General features: G+C 40.7%; 1 protein-coding gene across 10 annotated transcripts in view; it reads left to right on the forward strand.

Annotated features, from left to right (window-relative positions):
* Positions 1–21,739, forward strand: part of Ca-beta (Ca2+-channel-protein-beta-subunit) — a 544,248-nt gene that overhangs the window by 350,595 nt on the left and 171,914 nt on the right. Inside the window, exon 1 of one of the 10 annotated variants that reach the window (XM_065227506.1) lies at positions 12,720–12,825. The exons of the other annotated variants lie outside the window; for them this stretch is intronic. Within the exon in view, the coding sequence (XP_065083578.1) occupies positions 12,742–12,825 (84 nt within the window). The 5' untranslated portion in view covers positions 12,720–12,741. Of the gene's footprint in view, positions 1–12,719; positions 12,826–21,739 lie in introns of those variants that run through there. 10 annotated transcript variants of the gene reach the window in all.

The following is a 21,739-nucleotide window of genomic DNA, read 5'->3' on the forward strand; positions in this document are numbered from 1 at the left end:
TCGTCGTTTAGCGCGTACGTACATCGACCCGGTACGGATCCTTTGATGATTTGTTAACCTTTCTCGAATTTCTCTCCTATCCCTGAATTTTGAGCCGAGCAGCGAATTGGATGATTGGAGTTGTTTGTTAGAGCAAGATGCCGATAGCGGGGGATGCAATTGATGAGAGCATGAGAACAATTTTCGTTGTAACACGAATATCTAACTTCGTTAGATTTACGTGATTTCCGGTGCCGAAGATTACGATAATGCGTTTAATTTGAGGATCCCCAAGAATTTATCGATCACTTTGGACTGATCAGTGGAAGAGGCAGGAGTGGTCCACCCGTAATCTCGCGCCGTGGTGTGTTTAGTAAGGTAGAAGTGACATGAGGTTCTTTCTAATTAGTAAAATTTAAGAATCGTTTCCCATTAGTTATTTCGATAGGCATTATTCGTTCCGAGCGCTGTGTTAAGCGTGTGTAGTGATTTTGGAGGAAGAAGGTAAAACTGGTGACAATTTCTGGTTTGTGCGATAGAGGCTTAACACGTGCTTGTGCAACGGTTTTTCTTTATACAGATTCGGGGCGAAGGTTGTGCACGCCCGACACACCACTCATTCAGCTAGTGACGTGATTTCTGACCCCACCATCGGTTTCGAAGGTAACCCGGGGTACGCCGGAAGAGGGCCGCGACCGTTAGAAACGCGCCCTAGGCAGGGCGAAACGGCCACATTAGTAACAAAACCCGCGATCATCTTTTTGGGGACGACCAAAGCGCGATCAGCGATCGTACTGCGTCACACAAGCCACGTGTCGACGCTAAGTAGCATCGGGAGTTTCTAAACCGACCAACGCGTTCATCTGCAGCATTTTCCACCTGTATTCGTGAAGGAAAGGCACCGGATGATTCACCGCCAACCCCTTCCGTTCATCCACCGCATCGCCGTCATCTGTATTGCAGCATAAATGGTCCGTGAGTACTGAATGAATCCCTTGGGAAATGTTTCGTCCATGCGCATGTTGACTTGAAACTTGAGAGCCCGCAACCGTAGCACTTTTCCGGTCTTGCGAGGCGTACACATTCTAACCGTTGTCACGATTATCCAAAGGAGAGCCGTTTGAACACGCACAGGAGGATGAAACCTACTAGAACATAACCCAACACACACACGCTCGATAGACAGGTAGATAAAGAGGGAAAGGTAGAGGTAATTAGCGAAGACAACAAACCAAGAAGACTGGCAACTTTGCCAGAATCCAAGCGACAGATACAGTAGCGCTGCACTTGAGTGAAGGTGGAAGCAACGCATAGAAAAATGAGCAAATACACAAACCCTTCTTCTGAGGATGTAATCTTTGCTATCAAATTCGTTCGAAGCATTTACCTTTGAGCGGCAGATGACGCGATTGTACCTGTCTCATAGCGTTTGTATGAGAAAATGGAAGAGTTGCCAGTCTTCTTGATTTGTTGTCTTCGCAATTAGGCAGTAGGTAGACAAAGCAAACAAAATGAACATAACATGAACTTTCGCGCCTGTAAGTAGACTAGACAATACACATTTAAGGAATAAAGCTCTCTTTGGTTTTGGATAGGCAAATATGCAATAAAGTCCTGTAATTTCGTTATGCCAAAAAAGGTTGTTATAGATCTGCCTTGATGAGATAGTGAATCTGTTTGGAAGATTTTCATGTCACCGGTCTTTTTTTTTCCGCTGTAGTTTTTTTCTCTTTTGAGGTTTTTACTGGAGAGGTTGGCTCCGAAACCAACTGGAAAACTTCCAAATCTAACACGGGTTGTCTCAGGGTGAAAGTAGAGTCTTGGCCTGTGATGATTACCACTCGCATTGGTTAACCTTGGCCCGGGCGTTTTATTTGCAGCATTTTCTTCTCAGTTGCATTTACTTCACTATTTATAACATACTTTTTCTAATCGAATAGCTCTAGTCAGCCAACTCGGTTTCCGCCCAAAATTTGGGAAAAATAGAAACCTAATCCTACAAGGTCTCATACGGTCGGGCAACCTCAAAATTTGTAAATGGTCTCCCTTGCGAGTGGCGCTTAAGCCATTTTATTTTCAACGGAAAGCTCGTCAGGCTGACGGGACGGGTTACACGCAGTCCAAGTTCGTCTCGGCAGGCGCGACTGTGTGAGTTACAAACAAAGTAGGCAACATGAAACTGAAGCAGTTGGGCTCACTCACCAACACACTCACATAAGCAAGCAAAGCAGCAACTGCTTCAAAACGAGCACAGATGAGTGTCGTGATTGTCGGGAATGACCAGATCGGTGATGGATCACAACAGAAGACCACATTCACCAGTTGCTTTTTACTTCTTTCGTCAACTTGATGGATGGTCATGGAGAGAGCTTCGACGAGCACATTGATATGAATGTACAAAGCGTTACTACCATCAGCTGTTTGGCGATCGTGATTGTGATAGGTCGCAACTCTGACGACAACATTCAACAAGCACTTTTCGTCCCAGAGAATCAAAATCACCGATTCTGATAAAGATAATTCCATTCTTATTTTGGGTACTCTCATGATAAGTACAAACCGAAAAATCACAACGGACAGTTCTGGAAACGATAATGCAATTATCATTTGTATTACAGATCATGATCATAGCGGTAATCTCCGATCATCATCATCAACTGGTGTCTCTGAAAATTCCCCATTATAGACAAGAAAAATCAAATACTCTATCCGCCATCTTGGATTTCAAAATGACGGCGGACATCGATTTTCGCCATCTACATGTCATCCCGGTTCGGAAAAAATCCATATTGTGGGGTATTTGACAGTTTTTTCTGAAACCAAAGGCCACCCCTTTGATTTCAAAATGGCGTCGGACATCGATTTCCGAAATCTATAATTTTGTGTCACTCCCATAGTTTTTTGTCAAAGCATGCAATAAAAAATTGTACACAAAAGAAAGTGTTGCATTAATGATTGGAGTACAATATTTATTCGCCCAAAATACATCAGAAATAATCACTATGGTCCAACAGTCTTAATGATCTTCACTTAAAATCTCAAAAAAGATCTCAGATCTCCAATAATTCAAGTTAAAATGTCTAGAACAGTTTCAAAGTCCAATTTTCATTTATTTTTATTTCTTTATTCAGTCCGTGAGGCCATTTATGTTTCTGAACTTTAGCAAAATATAAAATATCTGAAAAAAAATGCATCTTGGACATGAAAAATATACAAATGTTACAAATTAAATAAAAGTATAGAAATAACTGCTAAGCACAAAGTGATGCATTGATGATGATGATGGTCCCACCTCTTACCCCTACAAAGGTTTGAGCTGGACGATTTATCTTTAGGATAATTAAATATGACATTTTAACCAGGTTTGCAAACAAAATCGAACTGGTTACAGTTACACCTGAAATATTCAACAGTATTACAAGCGATCAAGAGTTAATGAACAACAAAACATTCTGTTACACTAGCAACCCCGCAATCTGATGTTATTATAATTTTCATCAATGTCAGGAATGCTCACGAACCCCCAACATTTGCCAGAAAACTTACTACTAACTCAAAGTTTCTTCGAAATAAGCTTCAAAATTGCATTTTTTTTTTATAAAATGTTAAATTCAGTCCTCTATATTCTTAATACGCGTGCGTGGCTGAAACCTTTGTAGACTACCTTTTTTTTATTAATCTACTATTAAATCAAATATTAAAAATCCATCATCACCATCGTGGCGAACAGAAAAAGTTTTTGCAGTGCTACAATAATTATTAAAAAAAAGTCGTTATGAGAGCTATCCATATAAAATAATCCGTTAGAGATAACTTCGTCATGATACATAATTTGTCAATTCATAAAAAAACAGTCACTGGATAACTGTTCAAAAGACAGTTTTAACGTGTGAAATGCAGTGTATTTTAAATTCTAAGTGTTGCTGAACGTTTGAATGTCTAAGCATCGAATTGAAAACATTTATTCCTTTAAAATATAATGAATTTTGTGAAGTACAAGTCAAGAAATGCGGTGTTCTTATTTCAACCGCGTTTCTAGTATTATATCTATGAAAGTCACTTCCTCTTTCAATTCGATCACACAAATATCGAGACAGCAAACCGTTAACTACTTTAAAAATGAACACCATAGTCAAATATACAATTCTTTGCTTCACCGACAGCCATTGTAAGGATGCTAGATAAAGTTGAGGAAGTGAATCTATTACATCTCAAAATCAAACGCATTATTCTAATCTGCAAGCGCTGTAATCTCGATATTTGTGTTGCATTGGACAGAAATAAAATGGATGGGCAAAAGTCTAGATGAGGAGAGATGATTGATTTGTATAGCTGTATTTTACTGGCAATAGTTAAATCGTTTTTCAATCGACATAGAATTCCATACTTCTTGGCAATTTTCTTGATGACATTGTCAATGTGAGAGTTGAACTTAATTTGTCATCAATAATCACGCCAAGATATTTAATCTCCTAAACGCGATCAATAGTCTCATCATCAATTACAACAGAGACGTTCTCATTTAATCGATTCCGCGAAATTACCTAAATTTATGGTAGGTGGTTTTACTTGTATTCAATTTCAACTGCTTATACTTCAACCATCTACTTAGAGAACGCAAATCTTCATTCAAGTGTTAAACGGCATCATCTAAATCCTTAGCTGCAATGAATAATCCAGTATCATCTGCAAAAAGATTAATGTCGCAAAATCGTAAAACAAGTCGCAAGTCATTAATACACATAATAAATAATAGGGACCCTAATACACTTCCCTGGGGCACAAGGTTATTCCCTTCGGAACTGGAAACATAATCATCAATAACAGTTCGTTGCGTTCTGTCCGACAAATAGCTTTCAAACCATTTATATGCAGTTAGACCTGTTCATTTTAAACGAAATGTTCGGAATGTAACGGGTCAACCGTGATTACTGTTCGTCATGTTAATTTGAACTTTTGTGCAAATTTTCAGCAAAATCGGTGTTGATTTAGAGGTGCTTCTAGTTAATTTTATGTTTTCAAGGTATTTTAGGGTAACCAACTTGAATTGGACCCCTACATATTTTGGACCCTTTTCATATATTTTCCTCGCTTACTGTCTAGTTTCTTCAAATTCATCTGGGTTGATGTTGTAATTACATTCTTTCAATTACTTGCTATGTCTCAAGATCATTAGTTCACCTCAAATTGCTTACAATTGCTCAATTTATGCAGTTTTAGAAAATGTTATCGAAAAAGTTTCATGTTTCGACGTTTGTTAAGAGGAATCGGCGTTAGTGTACTTGTTTTAAATTTGGTCTAAAATATACAATTCAATGATTTTTTTTATCAAATCAGTTTATCTGACATTGGAAGATGTATTTCACGTGTTAATAAAGATTTCATCTTAAGATTTTATTTAAAAAGCATTAAATGAAAAGTGTCCAAAAAAGATCGTAAAAAAATGTTACCAACTTATTTTGGACACTTATCAAATAAGAATCATCAAAAGAGCGACAAAAAAAATTCCGGTTGGTCGATCGTGCTATTATCTCAGATTTCTGATTAAATTGGTAAGTAAATCAATCAAAATTATATGAATTCATTGTTTTTAAATATATTTCTTGTTTATCAGGCGATTCAAAATGGGAAAAACGGCTTTCCTAGTTTTCCTAGTTCCTAGTTTTCCACAAAAGTTTTCCTATCTCCCAAACGCATTTAACTAAGGGGCTGTTCATAAACTACGTAGACGCTTTAGGGGGGTGGGAGCGCTTGGCAGATGTTTACGGTCCATACAATTTTTTTAAATTTTGTGTTTGAGACTGTCTTCTACGGAAGGGGGGGGGGGTGGAAATCTCTCAAAAACCGTCTACGTAGTTTATGAACAGCCCATACAAAAAATAATATGGACTGCAAGCATAGAGTCAGGTCTCCGTATTAAGATTTACTTCTGAATGATTTTTTTTTATGGTATGATCAGTTGTTTCCTTATGTTATGTTATATTTCCTCCGTTACTCGCGCCAACTTTTGTAACACGAGTACTCACGCGTTGTACTTTGTACAACAGTGTGAGTTTTCCATTTCCATTTTGCAGCCGAGCTACCAATCGATCTGAAATCAACGAGTATTCCTCAAAAAACTTGTTTTGAACTAAAAAAGCTAAATATTTATTACAGTTAACCCCCAAAATATGCGGATAATAGAGAAAATGTAAATGGAAACCGCGTAAATGGTGTCCATTAGGGTGTTTCATTTTGAAAAAAGTGATGAATTTTTGATAGGCCACCCTCCAGTTCGATTCATAGCCCCAAAATATGAACCTGTGCAAAAAATGGTAAAGATTGATGAAGGTTTAGAGGTCGCGCCAATGATTTGGATTTTGTATGGAGATTTTGGTGAATTAGTATGGGAAATTATTGATTTTCGTTTACATTGCTCTAACTTTGGTTGTAGTTGTCCAAACGTTGAAAAAAAAAATATGTGGTTGTCATGACAATGATCAACAAGCCTGTTGTTGTTGCGATGAAATTGGCGTTGTTGCCTTGTACATATTCATCTGTCAATTTACCCTATTTTGCCATTTTTTCACATTTTTATAATTCTTGATACGCTGCAAAACTGAGCGTAGCAACTGTAGGCTTTTTGTTTATTGCCATAGCAATAACATACTAATTTTTTTCGACATTTGGACAAGTAGAAGCAAAGTTATAGCGATATAAGCGATTTTTTAAATTCTTCCACAGTAATTCCCATACAAATTTCAAATCATTGGCGCGACCTCTAAACCTTCATCAATCTTTACCAATTTTTGCACAGGTTCATATTTTGGGGCTATGAATCGAACTGGAGGGTGGCCCATCAGAAATTCATCACTTTTTTCAGAATGAAGCACCCTAGTGTCCATACTACGAGGGTTCTGACTTAATTGGTTACAACATGGAATATCTCGAGATCCTGACCAGATAGAAAGTTACTGTCTTTGCCAAAGTAGTTCTAGAGATCATAACCTTTTTGCTGGTGGACAGTAGTTCAAAATTTACTCACTACATAGCGCTAGTATACATGTGAAGTTCTCGCATGTGATATATCTCGAAATCCTGACCAGATAGAAAGTTACTGTCTTCGAAAAAGTTGTTCAGGAGTTCAAAGCCTATAGTTCAGAATTTTTTCACTATATGGTGCTAGTATATACGTGAAATTCTCATATAAAATATCTCGAAATCCTGATCATATAAAAAGTTTTTGTCTTCGGCAAAGTTGTTCAGGAAGTCAAGGCCTTTTTGCTGGTGGACTTAAGTTCAGAGTTTTCTCACTTTGCAACGCTAGTATACATGAGGAATTCTCGCATATAAAATATCTCTAGATCCTGACCAGACAGAAAGTTACTGTCTTCGGCAAAGTTGTTCAGGATGTTAGGATCTTTTCGTTGGTGTACAGTAATTCAGAATTTTCCCTTTACGTGGCACTAGTATGCGGGTCATTCAGAGATATTTTATATGCAAGGATTTCACGTGTCTTTCAATGTCACCTAGTGAGAAAATTATGTACTTTCCACCATCGATAGGGTTTGATCTCCTGGACAACTTTGCCGATTACAGTACATTTTTAGCAGGTCTTGAGATATATCATATGCGAGAATTGCACGTATATACTAGTACCATGAAGTGAAATATTCTGAACTACCGTCCACTAGCCAAAAGGCCTTGATCCCCTGAACAACTTTGCCCAAGACAGTAACATTCTATCTTGTCATGCTCTCTAGATATTTTATATGAGAGAATTTAACGTGTATACTAGAACTACATAGTGAGAAAATTCTGAACTATTCTGCACCAAGCAATAGGCTTTGACCTTCTGAACAACTTTTTCAAAGACAGTAACTTTCTATTTGGTCTATTTGGATCTCGAGATATATCATATGCGAGAAGTGTATATGTATACAAACGCCACGTGGTGAGAAAATTCTGAACTACTGTCTACCAGTCGAAAAGTCTTGACCCCCTGAACAAGTTTGCCCAATACAGTAACTTTCTAGCTGGTCAAGAACTCGAGCTATTGTATATGCGAGAATTACACGTATATACTAGCGCCTCGTAGTGTGAAATTTTTGAACTACTCCACCAACGAAAAGAGCTTGACTTCCTGAACAACTTTGCTGAAGGCATTTACTTTCTATCTGGTCAGGATCTAGAGATATTTTATACACGAGAATTTCACATGTATACTAGCACCACGAAGTGAGATAATTCTGAACTATTGTACATTAAGAAATAGGCTTTGACCTCCTGAACAACTTTGCCGAAGACAGTAACTTTCTATCTGGTCAGGATCTCGAGATATTCCATGTTGTAACCAATTAAGTCAATCCCACGTAGTATGGACACCGTTTACGCGGTTTCCATTTACATTTTCTCTATTATCCGCATTTTGGGGGTTAATTGTAATCAAAGTTTAGCTTTTTTAGTTCAAAACAAGTTTTTTGAGGAATACAAGTTGGTTTCAGATCGATTGGCAGCAACAAAATGGCAATGGAAAACTCATATGTGTTGTACAAAGTACAACAGCGCGAGTAACGGGGGGTTAACTTTTATGCATACCGTAAAACGGGGTGTAATTGATCAGCGGGGCAAAATTGATCGCTGAAATTCCTCGAGGTATTTTTTCATGTGTAACATGTTTTTCGTTACTAAGCGTACGAATGTATCTTTGTATACATTGTAAAAATATTATGCATAAGTACAATATTGGGTATACTCAGCGATCAAATTCACTCCGCTGATCAATTTGACCCCGTTTTACGGCACCTTCTTTGAAAATTTTCCCACCTAGACGGACCTAACAAATGCGAGATAGGAAGAAGTGACCGTCGTAATTAATTTTAGGCTCATAGGTTGAAAGAACTTTAGCATGTCCAAAATATATTATTTCCCATTCAGTGTGTCCAAAATATATTATGGACACTGTCCAAAATCAAGTGGAAGGGTCCAAAATATGTGAATACCATGATGTGAAAAGAATTATTTTTCGAGTATATATCAATAAATAAAACATCTAGTGACATTTTACATCCAAGATGAGTAGCTTTCGAACACAACCGCATGTAAATTGCATAATAATAATAAACAAATAATATTATTTTGACATAAACGTGACCTCACTTCCTCTAGGGGTCCAAAATCAGTTGGTTACCCTACGGCTTATAATATTTGTATCTCGAGACTGAAACAACGAAAGCTGCTGTAACAACTTTCATAGCAAAGTTTAATGTGTCATGTATCAACTTTGTAACCAAAAGTTGACTATTCGAAGTGATTTTATTGAATTTTCACTTAGTTTCATGCTCGAAGATATCTTAAAAAAAGAATTTTAAAGTATTTGTTCTACGAATTTTCCACCCATATGATATAAAAATGTGTAGTGTACGGCATAATGTTCCTCATATTGTTCTAGAAGTTTCGTTCCAACATAGTTTTCGTGTATATTTCATAGATTGAGAGATAAAAATCAGAAAAGAGGCCGTTTAGCTAAAATTCACAAGACAACAGAACCAATAAAAGTAAATTAGATTGACAGAACATAGTTGCATTGCTTTTCAATGACGACCGATGACTGTTTCATTGATATATGATTTTTTCATAAATATGAATCCTCAGTAGACGTGTTTTTTATCAAAGGCAAGTGTCACTCGAACCATAACAGCAATTTATAAAATAACGAACATTTTGAATATGTAATATAAATATAAATGCAGTGATCGTAATTCCAAAGCACTTGATTGATCTTAACAATAAGGGCCTAGAAATTGTTTTAAAAGCGCGTTTAAGATCCAAAAAACAGCAACAATCGTATCTTTACACTCCAAGTTATTTTTCCACCTCGCAATACCAAATTCAACGCGGTTTCAGATCCCGGTTGTACTGGTATCAACAACCTATTTCTATTTAAATACTCCAACAGCTGGTCTTTAACAATAAGTTCTAAAATTTTCTATAATGTGTGCAACATGTTGATGGGACGAAACTCTTCGGCTTTAATCGTTCCAGCAACTTATTGAATAGGGACCACTAAGGATTTCTTCCAAATTTGTGGCACATGTCCAGTTTGCAATGGTTCATTAATAAGGTCCAGCAAGATGTGGCCAATGACATGAAAGCAAGCTTGACTAACTCTAGCATTCACATTATCTATTCCAGTGGATTTTCCTAATGAAAAACAAATAACTCTAAGTTCATCTAATGTAATTGGGTGAAAATCTTCAAATCTACAACTACTATTAACTGGCTGTTTTATTTTGTCAGGTTCATCGACCAATTCAATGGATTGATTAATCAATGCAACACTGTCTTCAAAATAATCATTAAACTTTGATGCAATTACTTGTTCTGACTGTTCTAATGTTCTAATGTTCCGCGGTTTGCAATTACTAGGTTTTAATAAAGATTTCAAAAATTTCCCTAACTCTTTGCTGTTGTTTTGATGCTGATCGATCTTCCTTTGAACATATTCACAACGAGTTTTTTTTATCGATTGTGAATACTTATTACGCGCGATTGTGTACCTAGTCCAATGATTGTCATAATTTGACCGAATTTTTTTTTGTACCATTTGTCCCTTTTCCGTTTAAGCGCAAAAGATCCAAATTGTACCAGCTGTTCGAGTTTTTCAAAGAAACAAACTTTTGCTCACCTAGTTGATTGGTACACGTTTTCAAAGCGTTATTAAGAACAGCTATAGATTCATCTCAGCTACCGGCCGCGAATGGAAAATCCACGCTCCTCTCAACAAGATTGGAAACTGATTGCTTCGAATATTTCCTCCAGCACTTCAATTTTACAAAATTATCGTTATCGTTAACATGGTCTAAGACATTAATCACTAAGGTCTCATGATCGGTTATTTTCAAATCAATATCCGTAACTGAACAAATGGAATCAAAATTGGAATAAACGTGGTCAATTAAAGTTCTACTGTGCTTGGAAATACGCGTATACTCATTTACCGTTTGCTTTAAATTGAAAAAAAAACTGAGCTAAACGCTTGATTCGAATTAGGGTTATCACGCCAATTAATATTAAAATAATTCAATATATAGTAGATAAAAGGTGTTCTCCTCTGTTCGGGTCAAAATCACTGTGACCAGGTGCTGATCATAATCACTGCGTGAAAATAGTCTCCACTGTTCTCAAAAGTAGGGAGGTCCCCCCTTACCCCCTGGAACCGCCAGTGTTGATCAACATTCCTTTCTTCCGCCTTAATATTTACCAACCTCTCTGCCCACGTCAGCCATCCATCCTCGACCCACGTGTTACTCTCCCATATGTCATCGTAAAAAATTCCACCATCATGGCATTTCCAATTGACCACAACCCTATTACCATCACTCTGATCATTCAATTTCGATCGCTTGCGTTCGGTCACTCGCTCACTCGCTCGCTCGCTCGCTCACTCCCAACTGATCCTCCTCAGCTCAAAGTTCCCATCGGTACCGGTTCATCGTGCGCTGCTATTGCGGGCGCGAGCATCATCATTCCCGGTCAGTACACCGCCAAGCAGACAAGCTGCAACCTACCCGAAGCACTGCTTTTGTGTACAAATTTTCCTCCCATTTGAACATCAAATATTTAAATAAAATAACGCGAATCAACAGCGATTGTTGAAAGCAAACGACCAAGCAGCTCCACCATCCATCCGTCGTACTGTCCGAGAAATGAGACATACATGACGACGACGACGACATAGACGATGTGGACGACGAGCGCTAGAAAAACCTTAAACCCCCAAGCCGACTCGAAGAGCCAAGATTTTATTTTTAAACTCAGTCTGGGTCCTCTTCGGTACGTGTGAGGAAATACGCGAAAATCCGCGATTCTTGCGCGCTTCTCGTCGATTATTAGTTGTAGAGTAAGTGTCAGCACGGCGACGACGACGACGACGACGACGACGAAAAAAGGAAAAACCAACGAATCCGGACGCGCTGCTGCTGCTGCTGGCTGTCGGAAAAGTGTGCCAAAATTCCAGCCACTCGGAGCGAATTTCACACGTTCAAGGTTTCCGCACTCGACTCGATCGCGCTCTACGATCACGGTCAACGGCGGGTGGATCGTAAATATCCGAGGGGGAGCGAGAATTTCTTCTCATTTTGTTGGGATGAACCCACGGCTGGCCGTAACGGGGCCCGAGTGCTGCTGCTCCGTCAGCGAATCGAAAATCAAGGTCGGAATTTGGTTCTAATTCGGTGTACCTGAGCAGCGAAAGGAAGAAGGTGGATCGTGAGTGAGAGGTCATACAACAGAAGGAATAGGGGGGAGTGATCGGTGAGTCACGGGCATTCATTGATAGAAAATCGTTGAATGAAAGCGCTGCTGCTGGGTGGCCGCTACGCGGATTGATTCGGTATTTGTTTTCAGCTGTATATAGTGGGAAGTGTGCAGATAGAAATTGCCCGTGTCGGAAAAGCGCAAATTCAAAAGGTAACACGTGATATCCGCACGGCTAAAGGTGAAAGCGATAATTTGCCCTACTGTGATGGGTGTACGAAGAAAAGGTTCGCATGATCGTTTTGAGTGAAGTGAGGTTATAAAGAAATTTGTTTCGATTTTCTGGTCATTTAGCTAAGAGTCTTACGAAGAAAATTTGGTCGTCTGTATTTATTTAAAGTGATAAAAAAAATGTTGAAACCCACATGAATAAATACGCATTTACGATGTCTACGCTCAAGCAGTGATTGAAAATTGTAAACACCTGAGCGATCGTTTCCAAGACAGCAACAAGGCTCAGCCATAATGCTGAAACACAAAAACCACAACCGGCATCATCGCCACAACACCACCTACAAAGCACCGTTCATGAGGAATCGGAACCGAAGGGTGAGTGATCGCCATCATCATTATCATCATCCGGACGCATTGTACCTATTAGTCAACCTCGAATTGCGATTCGAAAAAATCCCCTATGGTAGATAAGTTTTCGCTCAACACCGAATTATTTCCCGTAAGGACATTTACCCATACAATTGTAATGTACTTCGAGAGTCAAATGAAAGAAAGTAAACCCCAAATGTGATTGGGAGATGCAAGCGATTTATTTTGATTCTGCTCCAACTGTCTCTCACGCTCCCAAGTGAGCGAAAAATTCCTGTTTTATTTTGTGTCATAATGCTCTCCTCAACCATCATCGTTTGACGTTTCTCCGGAAAAGCATCCCGTGATTGTGAGCATGCGCCGTTCGGGCATAACAAGAATTTTCCGACAGCTGTCATTTTCTCGCAGTCGCAGCCACCTGACAGCATACAGATGGGGCATGTCTCTCTCTCTATCTTTCTCTTTCACTGTTCACTTGGTTCTCGTTTCTTTTTTTTTCGTTTTCTCATTTGACCGTGGTGGGCAATTATCGTTCAACCATCATCGTCATGTGTGCATGGTTGACGAGGAGTGTTTTGAGTGGCTTTTCTGTTTGGAAACCTTCAGCTCGGTAGCGAGCCGCATTCCTGGTGTTTGTGATGACTGATGACACACTTTTGGATTTTCGATGTTGGGCACAAAGGGTTTGTGCTATATTTTATGTTTTTTTATGAACACCGAATTTCAACCGGGTTATCAAACTTCAGCCTGTCAATTTATTCAATGTTCGGTGCAGGTAACAAAAACAGATCCATCATTTATTATATCAATGCGGAAAAATAACATACCAGAAATTAAAGAAATCTCGCATACATCCCAACCATACGATGACCACATGAAAAAAGGATTATTTTCTTAAGAAAACCATCAACTGTAGTCGAACCATAGCTGGATAAAGTTTTGACCATATCCAAACTAGCAATAGAAAAGGCCTCAACTCCATTTTGTAAACAAACCTTGTAAGGCCATTTTCTACATTCGCAAACCTAATCGGGTAGAGGAGAATTTCCCATACCTGTTCATTTAGTCGGTTTGTGTTGGCGGACTTTGGTTCGCCAGAAAATGGCCTTACAATGTTTGTTTACAAAATGAAGTTGAGGCCATTTCAATTGTTGGTCTTGATATAAACTACGGTCTTTGAAGACCTGACCATACAACTAAGAGTGGTTAAGAAATTACCGTACGAATTCTCACATTATACTTTATACCATGACTACACACTAAAAAAATCTGAATTTTACTGGTGATGTAAACATCCATGCATGCAAACATTCCTGCATGTAAACTTCCTTTTCACGTAAACTAGCAGCTTGCAAGAAATGTTGCAAACAAAGGTGGAAAGTTGCATACAATATATGGAATATTGCATGACATGTCTCATAAATTTACACGATTTATAATGTAAATTTGTATGATTTATGACGCTCCATTTATGTGCATCATAGTAACGGAAATATACACTACTTTTTTTTAGCTGTGTATAGTCTGACCACAACAGCAAAAAGAAAGAAAAAAAAACGGCAGGACGCCGCTTACCGCACTACCACAAAGCCCACCCGAGCAAAGTCTGAGATCAATTTGAAATCTAAATTTGATGTTGTGATTTCGCTGATAATGATTACTCAGGTTGCTGTCGTTTTGGTCGTTTTAACGGTTAAAATATCAAAATTGAGAGCAAACATATCTTCCTGTGACATCACATTGAAACTTATTTCTGCTATCAGTGCGAGCAAACTGAAAACCAAATTTGATATCCATTTTTCCTGTTGATAACATAACAAGTATTCGATTTGAGGTATTGCTAAGGCAATGAAAACAAACCCGCAACAACATATTTTTGAAAAGCAAATGTACAGCAAAATGAAAACAAAATTAGGTTTCAAATTTGTCAATTACGTAAACTGAAATCAAATTATGATTTCAGTTTGATGTTGATATCTAAACTTGATTTCAATTTGCTGTCATTTTGATGCTGGACTTTACTCGAGCAAGGTTTTAGTATGATTATTCAAACCTATTTCGATTAGCGTTCTAATAAGGTACCCAAGTAACTTACTTACTTTACTTAAGTGTCCTGAGCGCCATGCCTGGCGCAAAGGGCCAACGTGAAAGATCTCCATCCTGGGCGATTGTTTGCTTTCGCCTTGACCTGGGCCCAGGTCAAATTCCGGTCGACTTGCTTAATCTCCTTGTTTAGGCTTCGCCGCCATGAGCCCCTGGGTCTGCCTCTGCTGCGATGTCCGGCTGGATTCCAATCCAGCGCTTGTTTGCAGATTTCATTTCCGCTCTTCCGTAGAGTGTGGCCAACCCACCTCCACTTACGTTCCCGAATTTCTGTCGATATCGGCTTCTGGTGACACCGTCGATGGAGCTCGGCATTCGAAATCCAGTTGTGAGGCCACCAAGCACGAATTATATACCGCAGGCATCGGTTGATGAACACCTGCAGCTTCTGTGTGATCTCCGCTGATACGCACCATGTTTCGCTAGCGTACAGCAGTACAGATTTCACGTTAGAGTTGAAAATTCGGATCTTCGTGCGGAGACTAATCTGATTTGACTTCCAGATGTTTCGTAAACTCGCAAAAGCAGCCCTTGCCTTCTTGATCCGTGCACCTATGTCACTCTTGGTTCCGCCGTCCGACGCTATCTGGCTGCCAAGATATTGGAAACTTTCAACCTTCTCCACTTCCTGACCAGCTACCGTAAAATTGGATGGATTTCCCGTGTTGATATCCAACGATTTAGTCTTGCTGACGTTGATGTTGAGACCTGCCGCTGAGGAGCGTTCGGCGAGATCGTCGAGCTTACTCTGCATGTCAGAACGCCGTTGTGATACTAAAGCAACGTCATCCGCCAAATCTAGGTCGTTTAGATGCTCCATTGTAATAGGCTGCCAGAGCAACCCACGGTTCGGCACACGGTCGATCGCACCAACCATTATCTCGTCGATTACGATGAGGAACAGTAGCGGTGATAGAATACATCCTTGCCTCACTCCAGCGACTACCCGAATAGGGTCAGATAGGGCTCCGTTGTGCAGCACCCTGCACGTGAAAGCCTCATACTGAGCTTCGATGAGGTTGACGATTTTATCCGGAACTCCCTTGCGCCTTAGGGCGCCCCACAGGTTTTCGTGGTTGAGTCGGTCGAAAGCTTTTTCGTAGTCAATGAAAACCAAGTAAAGGGACTCTTGGAATTCGTTGACCTGCTCCAAGATTATGCGGAGCGAGACAATATGGTCCACACAGGATCTTCCAGCACGGAATCCCGCCTGCTGCCGTCGGAGAGTCGCGTCGATCTTCTCCTGTATCCGGTTGAGGATAACTTTGCATAGAACTTTGAGAACACAACACAGTAACATAATGCCACGCCAGTTATCGCATACAGTTGGGTCCCCCTTCTTTGGGACCTTCACTAAGACGCCCTGCATCCAGTCAGCCGGAAAAGTCGCGGTGTCCCAGATATTGCAGAATAGTTGATGCAACATTTGTGCAGATAGCATGGGGTCAGCTTTGAGCATCTCTGCTGATATGCGATCGACCCCGGGAGCCTTGTTGGATTTCATGGTTCGGATAGCAGCTTCGATCTCCGGTAGGGATGGCGCCTCAGAATTGACGCGAGTGATGCGTCGCACTCTTGGCGGTTCATGCCGAGATGTTGATGGCTGGTTGACCGACGAAACTTGTAGAAGCTGTTCGAAGTGTTCAAACCAGCGTTTCAGCTGATCAGTGGGGTCGGTGAGCAACTGACCAGTCGCGTCCTTCACTGGCATCCTAGGATTCATCCTTGCTCCACTCAGGCGTCGTGAGATATCGTAGAGGAGACGGATATCGCCTGTTGCTGCGGCTTTCTCACCTTCATCGGCTAGGGAGTCCATCCACGCTCGCTTATCCCGCCTACACGAGCGCTTCACTTCCTTCTCGAGAACCGAATACAGTTGGCGGGCCTGGTTCTTCGCTCCTCTGGTTCTCGCCCGCTCTATCGCGGCTTTTGCATTTCTCCGCTCCTCTATCTTCCTCCAGGTGTCATCCGTGATCCACTCCTTTCTCTGAGCGCGCAGCTCGCCCAGGTTGTTTTCACTCGTTTCAGTAAAGGCATCCTTGATCGCCGTCCATTGCTCTTCTACGCTGCCACCATCAGGAATATCCGCAGCTCTGGTCTCCAGTTCCTCGACGAATGACCTTTTTACTGCTGGATCTTCCAATCGGCGTGTGTTGAATCGCCGTCCGAGCCGCTCCTCCCGCCGCTGGACCCGCGCGATACGAAGGCGGATCTCTCCAACGAGGAGATGGTGGTCAGACGCGATGTCGGCACTGCGTTTGTTCCGAACGTCAAGAAGGCTCCTTCTCCATTTTCGGCTGATGCAGATGTGGTCGATTTGATTTTCGGTATGTCCATCACGGGAAACCCACGTGACTTTGTGCACTGGTCGATGGGGGAAGAGCGAACCCCCGATCACCATGTCGTTATTGCCACAAAACTCTGCCAACAGCTCACCGTTTTCGCTCATTTCGCCAAGACCATGGCGCCCCATGACACGCTCATAATCCGTGTTGTCGGAGCCGATCTTCGCATTGAAGTCGCCGATGTAGATCTTGATGTCACCTCTCGGAATTTTATCCACGACTGCATTCAGTTGACTGTAAAAGTTCTCTTTGTCCTGTAACTCGGCAGCATCGGTTGGCGCATAACATTGGATTATGGTTAGGTTACGAACCCGCGTTCTGAATCTGGCAACGATTATCCTCTCATTGATAGGTTCCCACTTGATGAGCGCCGCATTTGCTTGGGCGCTAAGCAGGAAACCAACTCCACGGTGGCGGGGAGCGTTTTCACCTCGAATACCAGAATAGAGTAGTACCTGTCCCGACGGCAGCTTGTGTTCTCCAAAGTTTGGCCAACGGACTTCGCTTAGTCCCAGGATTTCGAGCTTCATGCGTCGAGCCTCGCTGGCGAGTTGTGCCAGCTTCCCCTGTTGGGCTAGCGTTAGTACATTCCATGTTCCAATTCTTGTCCGTTGTTTTGCGCTAAAAGTCGTTGCCGTAATATCAGTCCGTGATCTTTCTCTATTGGTTTCTGTAACAGTTGTAAAGTTTCGGGGACAGTAGGTAGTTAGCCTAAGGTCTCCTATCCGCCGTGATGGGGCTGCCATCTTGGGTATAGCTTTCGGGGATAAGCATTTCTTGTTTCAGCCGCTGGATGCCAGGCAGACGCTGTTTGAGCCGCACCTCCATGGTGGACAGACGCTCAGTTATTGTGTAGATGGGGCTGCCATCTTAGATTTAGCTGACACAATACAGCATTTCTTATTCAGCCGCTGGATGCCAGTCAGACGCTGTTTGAGCCGCACCTCCATGGTGAACAGACGCTCAGGCCGTGTAGGCCGAACCCGCTAGGGGCCCCCTTCCCTGTCAGCATATGACCAAAGCTCCCACCGGGGTTGGTTACCCGATCTTCGCTAAGGTTGCTCATATCCCAGGAGACACCACGAGGAGGTAGGGATAGGAGTTACTGGGTAAGAGGCTAATGGACCACTAATGGGGTCTATTTTATCCTTCAAGTACTCGCGGTACTGGTGGTACGCATTACCCAGTCGTTTGCCCCGCTGGCCAATGGCCAGCGGTGATGAAAAGAATATGATACTTTTACATCATCCCAATATCATCCCATCATACCCAAGTAACAATTAGGGTTTTACGAGGGTTCTGTAGACTACGAATTAGACTTCTAGCTTGCATTAAATCCGTGATAAAACATGCAATGTTATTTGGGTAGGATGGGTATAACCAACCATTGTTTTGTTATTAACTTCAATATATTCTATCAACAGGTAGAAATGATCATACTTATTAAGGTATACAGTTGCATCTTACGTGGGCAGTGGCGTAGCGTGACTCGGTGACACCCGAGGAGGTTAATTTTCGTGTCACCCCCTAACTAAAGGGTGATACGGTCAAAATTTGGTCAATATCAATTTGACGTATTTCTTTCAATTTTGCATTTAAAAAACCTGAACACCCCTCATTTTGAAGGTGTGTGTGTGTAGAATGTTGCTCCTATTTTGATTTTGGAATTCACTCTTCAGTTGTCAAAATGCCGTCCAAGCAAGAAGAGCAGCGTATCAAAATTTTGCTCGCGCATCGCGAAAATCCGAGCTACTCGCACGCAAAGTTGGCAAAATCGCTAAAAGTTGCCAAATCAATGTAATTAAAGTGTTTGGGGAACGTTTGTCGACAGCCAGGAAGTCTGGATCGGGGGGAAATCGAAAACCGGAAGCCGCTGAGACGACAAAGAGAGTTGCCGGTAGTTTCAAGCGAAACCCTAACATCTCTCTCCGAGATGCCGCAAATAAGCTGGGTGTATCGTCTACAACCGTGCATCGAGCCAAAAAACGAGCCGAACTATCGACTTACAAGAAGGTAGTGACTCCAAATCGCGATGATAAACAAAATACGACGGCCAAAGCGCGATCCCGGAGGCTGTACACGACGATGCTGACGAAGTTTGACTGCGTGGTAATGGACGACGAAACCTACGTCAAAGCCGACTACAAGCAGCTTCCGGGACAGGAGTTTTATACGGCAAAAGGAAGGGGAAAGGTAGCAGATGTTTTCAAGCACATGAAACTGTCAAAGTTCGCAGAGAAATATCTGGTTTGGCAAGCCATCTGTACCTGTGGCTTGAAAAGCAGCATTTTCATAGCTTCCGGGACTGTCAACCAAGAAATTTACGTGAAAGAGTGTTTGAATAAACGTCTGCTGCCTTTCCTGAAGAAACACGGTTGTTCCGTACTGTTTTGGCCGGATTTGGCATCTTGCCATTACGGTAAAAAGGCCATGGAGTGGTACGCCGCCAACAACGTGCAGGTGGTTCCCAAGGACAAGAACCCTCCCAACACGCCAGAGCTCCGCCCAATTGAGAAATACTGGGCTATTGTCAAGCGGAACCTAAAGAAGACCAAAAAAAAACTGCTAAGGGCGAGCAGCAGTTCAAGGCAAACTGGCTTTCTGCGGCGAAGAAGATGGACAAGGTGGCTGTACAAAATCTGATGGCAGGGGTCAAGCGTAAGGCCCGGCAATTCGGATTTGGAAAAGCGGAAGCCTAACTGAATATTTTTCCTGAATTTTATACTAATTGAACTTGAAAAAGAAATTTAATTTGATTTTTTAAATAAACGATTTCACCGATTTACACGCGTTTTCCCTTGACCAAATTTTGACCGTATCACCCTTTATCAACCATTTTTTTCAACGATTTCTATTTATCAATATTTTTTAAGCCATGCTAAAGATAAAAGTTACCCCCCCCCCCCCCATTCAGAAATTGTTAAAGATTGTACACCTACGGTTCCCAGCCTGGGATACACGTTATATTTCGTATGATACGCAAATTAAAATGCTCAAACAATAATTTTCTGTTATTTTCAAAATCTGAAACGAATTTGCAAAAATGTTTCATATGTTTTTTTTACGATAAATTATTTAATAATAGAATTAAAGTTGTTTTTTAACTCTTTATTTGTTCCGAATTCAAAATTAATTACATTTTATTTTAACCTAGGTGCTCTAGCTACTACAGTAACTTACCAGCCTTAATTGTTATGATATTTTCTAAGTGTTTTTACACTGCATGTCAGTACAACAATTGACACATTAAAACTAAAAACTAAAACTAAATCTTATTTAAATATAAAGGGAACTAATCGTCATGAGGTTGTTAAGCTCACTAGACTTGAAGTGAACTAAATTAAAACCATTAGAAATTCCCTTACGCGGATCGCAAGGACGGGATTTCATTTTCATTTTGATTACTTAGACTGGCATAACTTCAAGTAATTTTGCCAGTTCATCTTTGAACTGATACAGGGATTCACCACTGGGCAGACCTTTCAAGACAACCTTGACCACACGTTCACGTTCACGCACACGTGGTTATCACAATAGGGGGAATCTTTCCGTCTTGGCATTAAGCCGGGAAAGTTTACTAGAATTTTTCCTGGATGATGGATCATTCTCATCATCCGTGAGCAAATCAAATTGATTGCTCAAATTAATTTCATCAGAAGGGGGATCAAGAGATTGCCCTTTTCTTTTGCGCTTAGGCACCATGGATGAAGTAAAACGTTTATCCAAATTGACTTCCAAATCAATATCCAATTAGGATTACCTTGGGTAGGGTCTAAACAAGGATCGAAGAGGAATAATAAAATATAAATTTGTATTTTTTATTCAAATCGATTTCCAAGCAGATTACTACAAGAATCCGAAGGATCGAAGAGAAATTTTCCAAGTCGATATCCAAGCAGGATTACCTCGGATAGGATCCAAACAAGGATCTAACAGAGATAAGAGTCGAGCAAAGGTAGAAAATTTGCAGGTAATTTGAGCACTGAAGAGTGCAGTTTTAATTTGTTGTAGCTTTAGATAGCAATAACACTTCCTTCATAAAGCTTAACACTTAGTTTACATATAGCTTATCAGGTTCCTGAAACTTATAAACGAATGCTTTGAATTCTGTAGCAACGATTCAATTGAAATTTATGGAATCCATTTAAATTTTGACAGGGTTAGAATTCTTCATAACATTAAATAAATTTGTTTTTTGTTCGTTAAGGTGATACTCTAAGGAAGCCTTAGCATGAAACTTTAAAGGCATAAATGTCAGCTTCCAGAAAACATACAAATCTGAAATTGCTACTCTCTGTTTGTAGTAGCACAGCAAACAAGGAGTAGCAATTTCAAATTTGTATGTTTTGTGGAAGCTGACATTTGTGCCTTTAAAGTTTCACGTTAAGGCTTCCTTAGAGTATCACCTATGTTAAGTACACAATTGATCAATCCATTTATTCTAATATGTATAAATTATCACGCAGCGGTTA

This window comes from Ochlerotatus camptorhynchus, unplaced genomic scaffold, assembly GCF_037179485.1.
Source record: "Ochlerotatus camptorhynchus isolate MF236.1 unplaced genomic scaffold, CSIRO-AGI_Acam_v1.1 ptg000274l, whole genome shotgun sequence".
NCBI classification, from domain to species: domain Eukaryota; kingdom Metazoa; phylum Arthropoda; class Insecta; order Diptera; family Culicidae; genus Ochlerotatus; species Ochlerotatus camptorhynchus.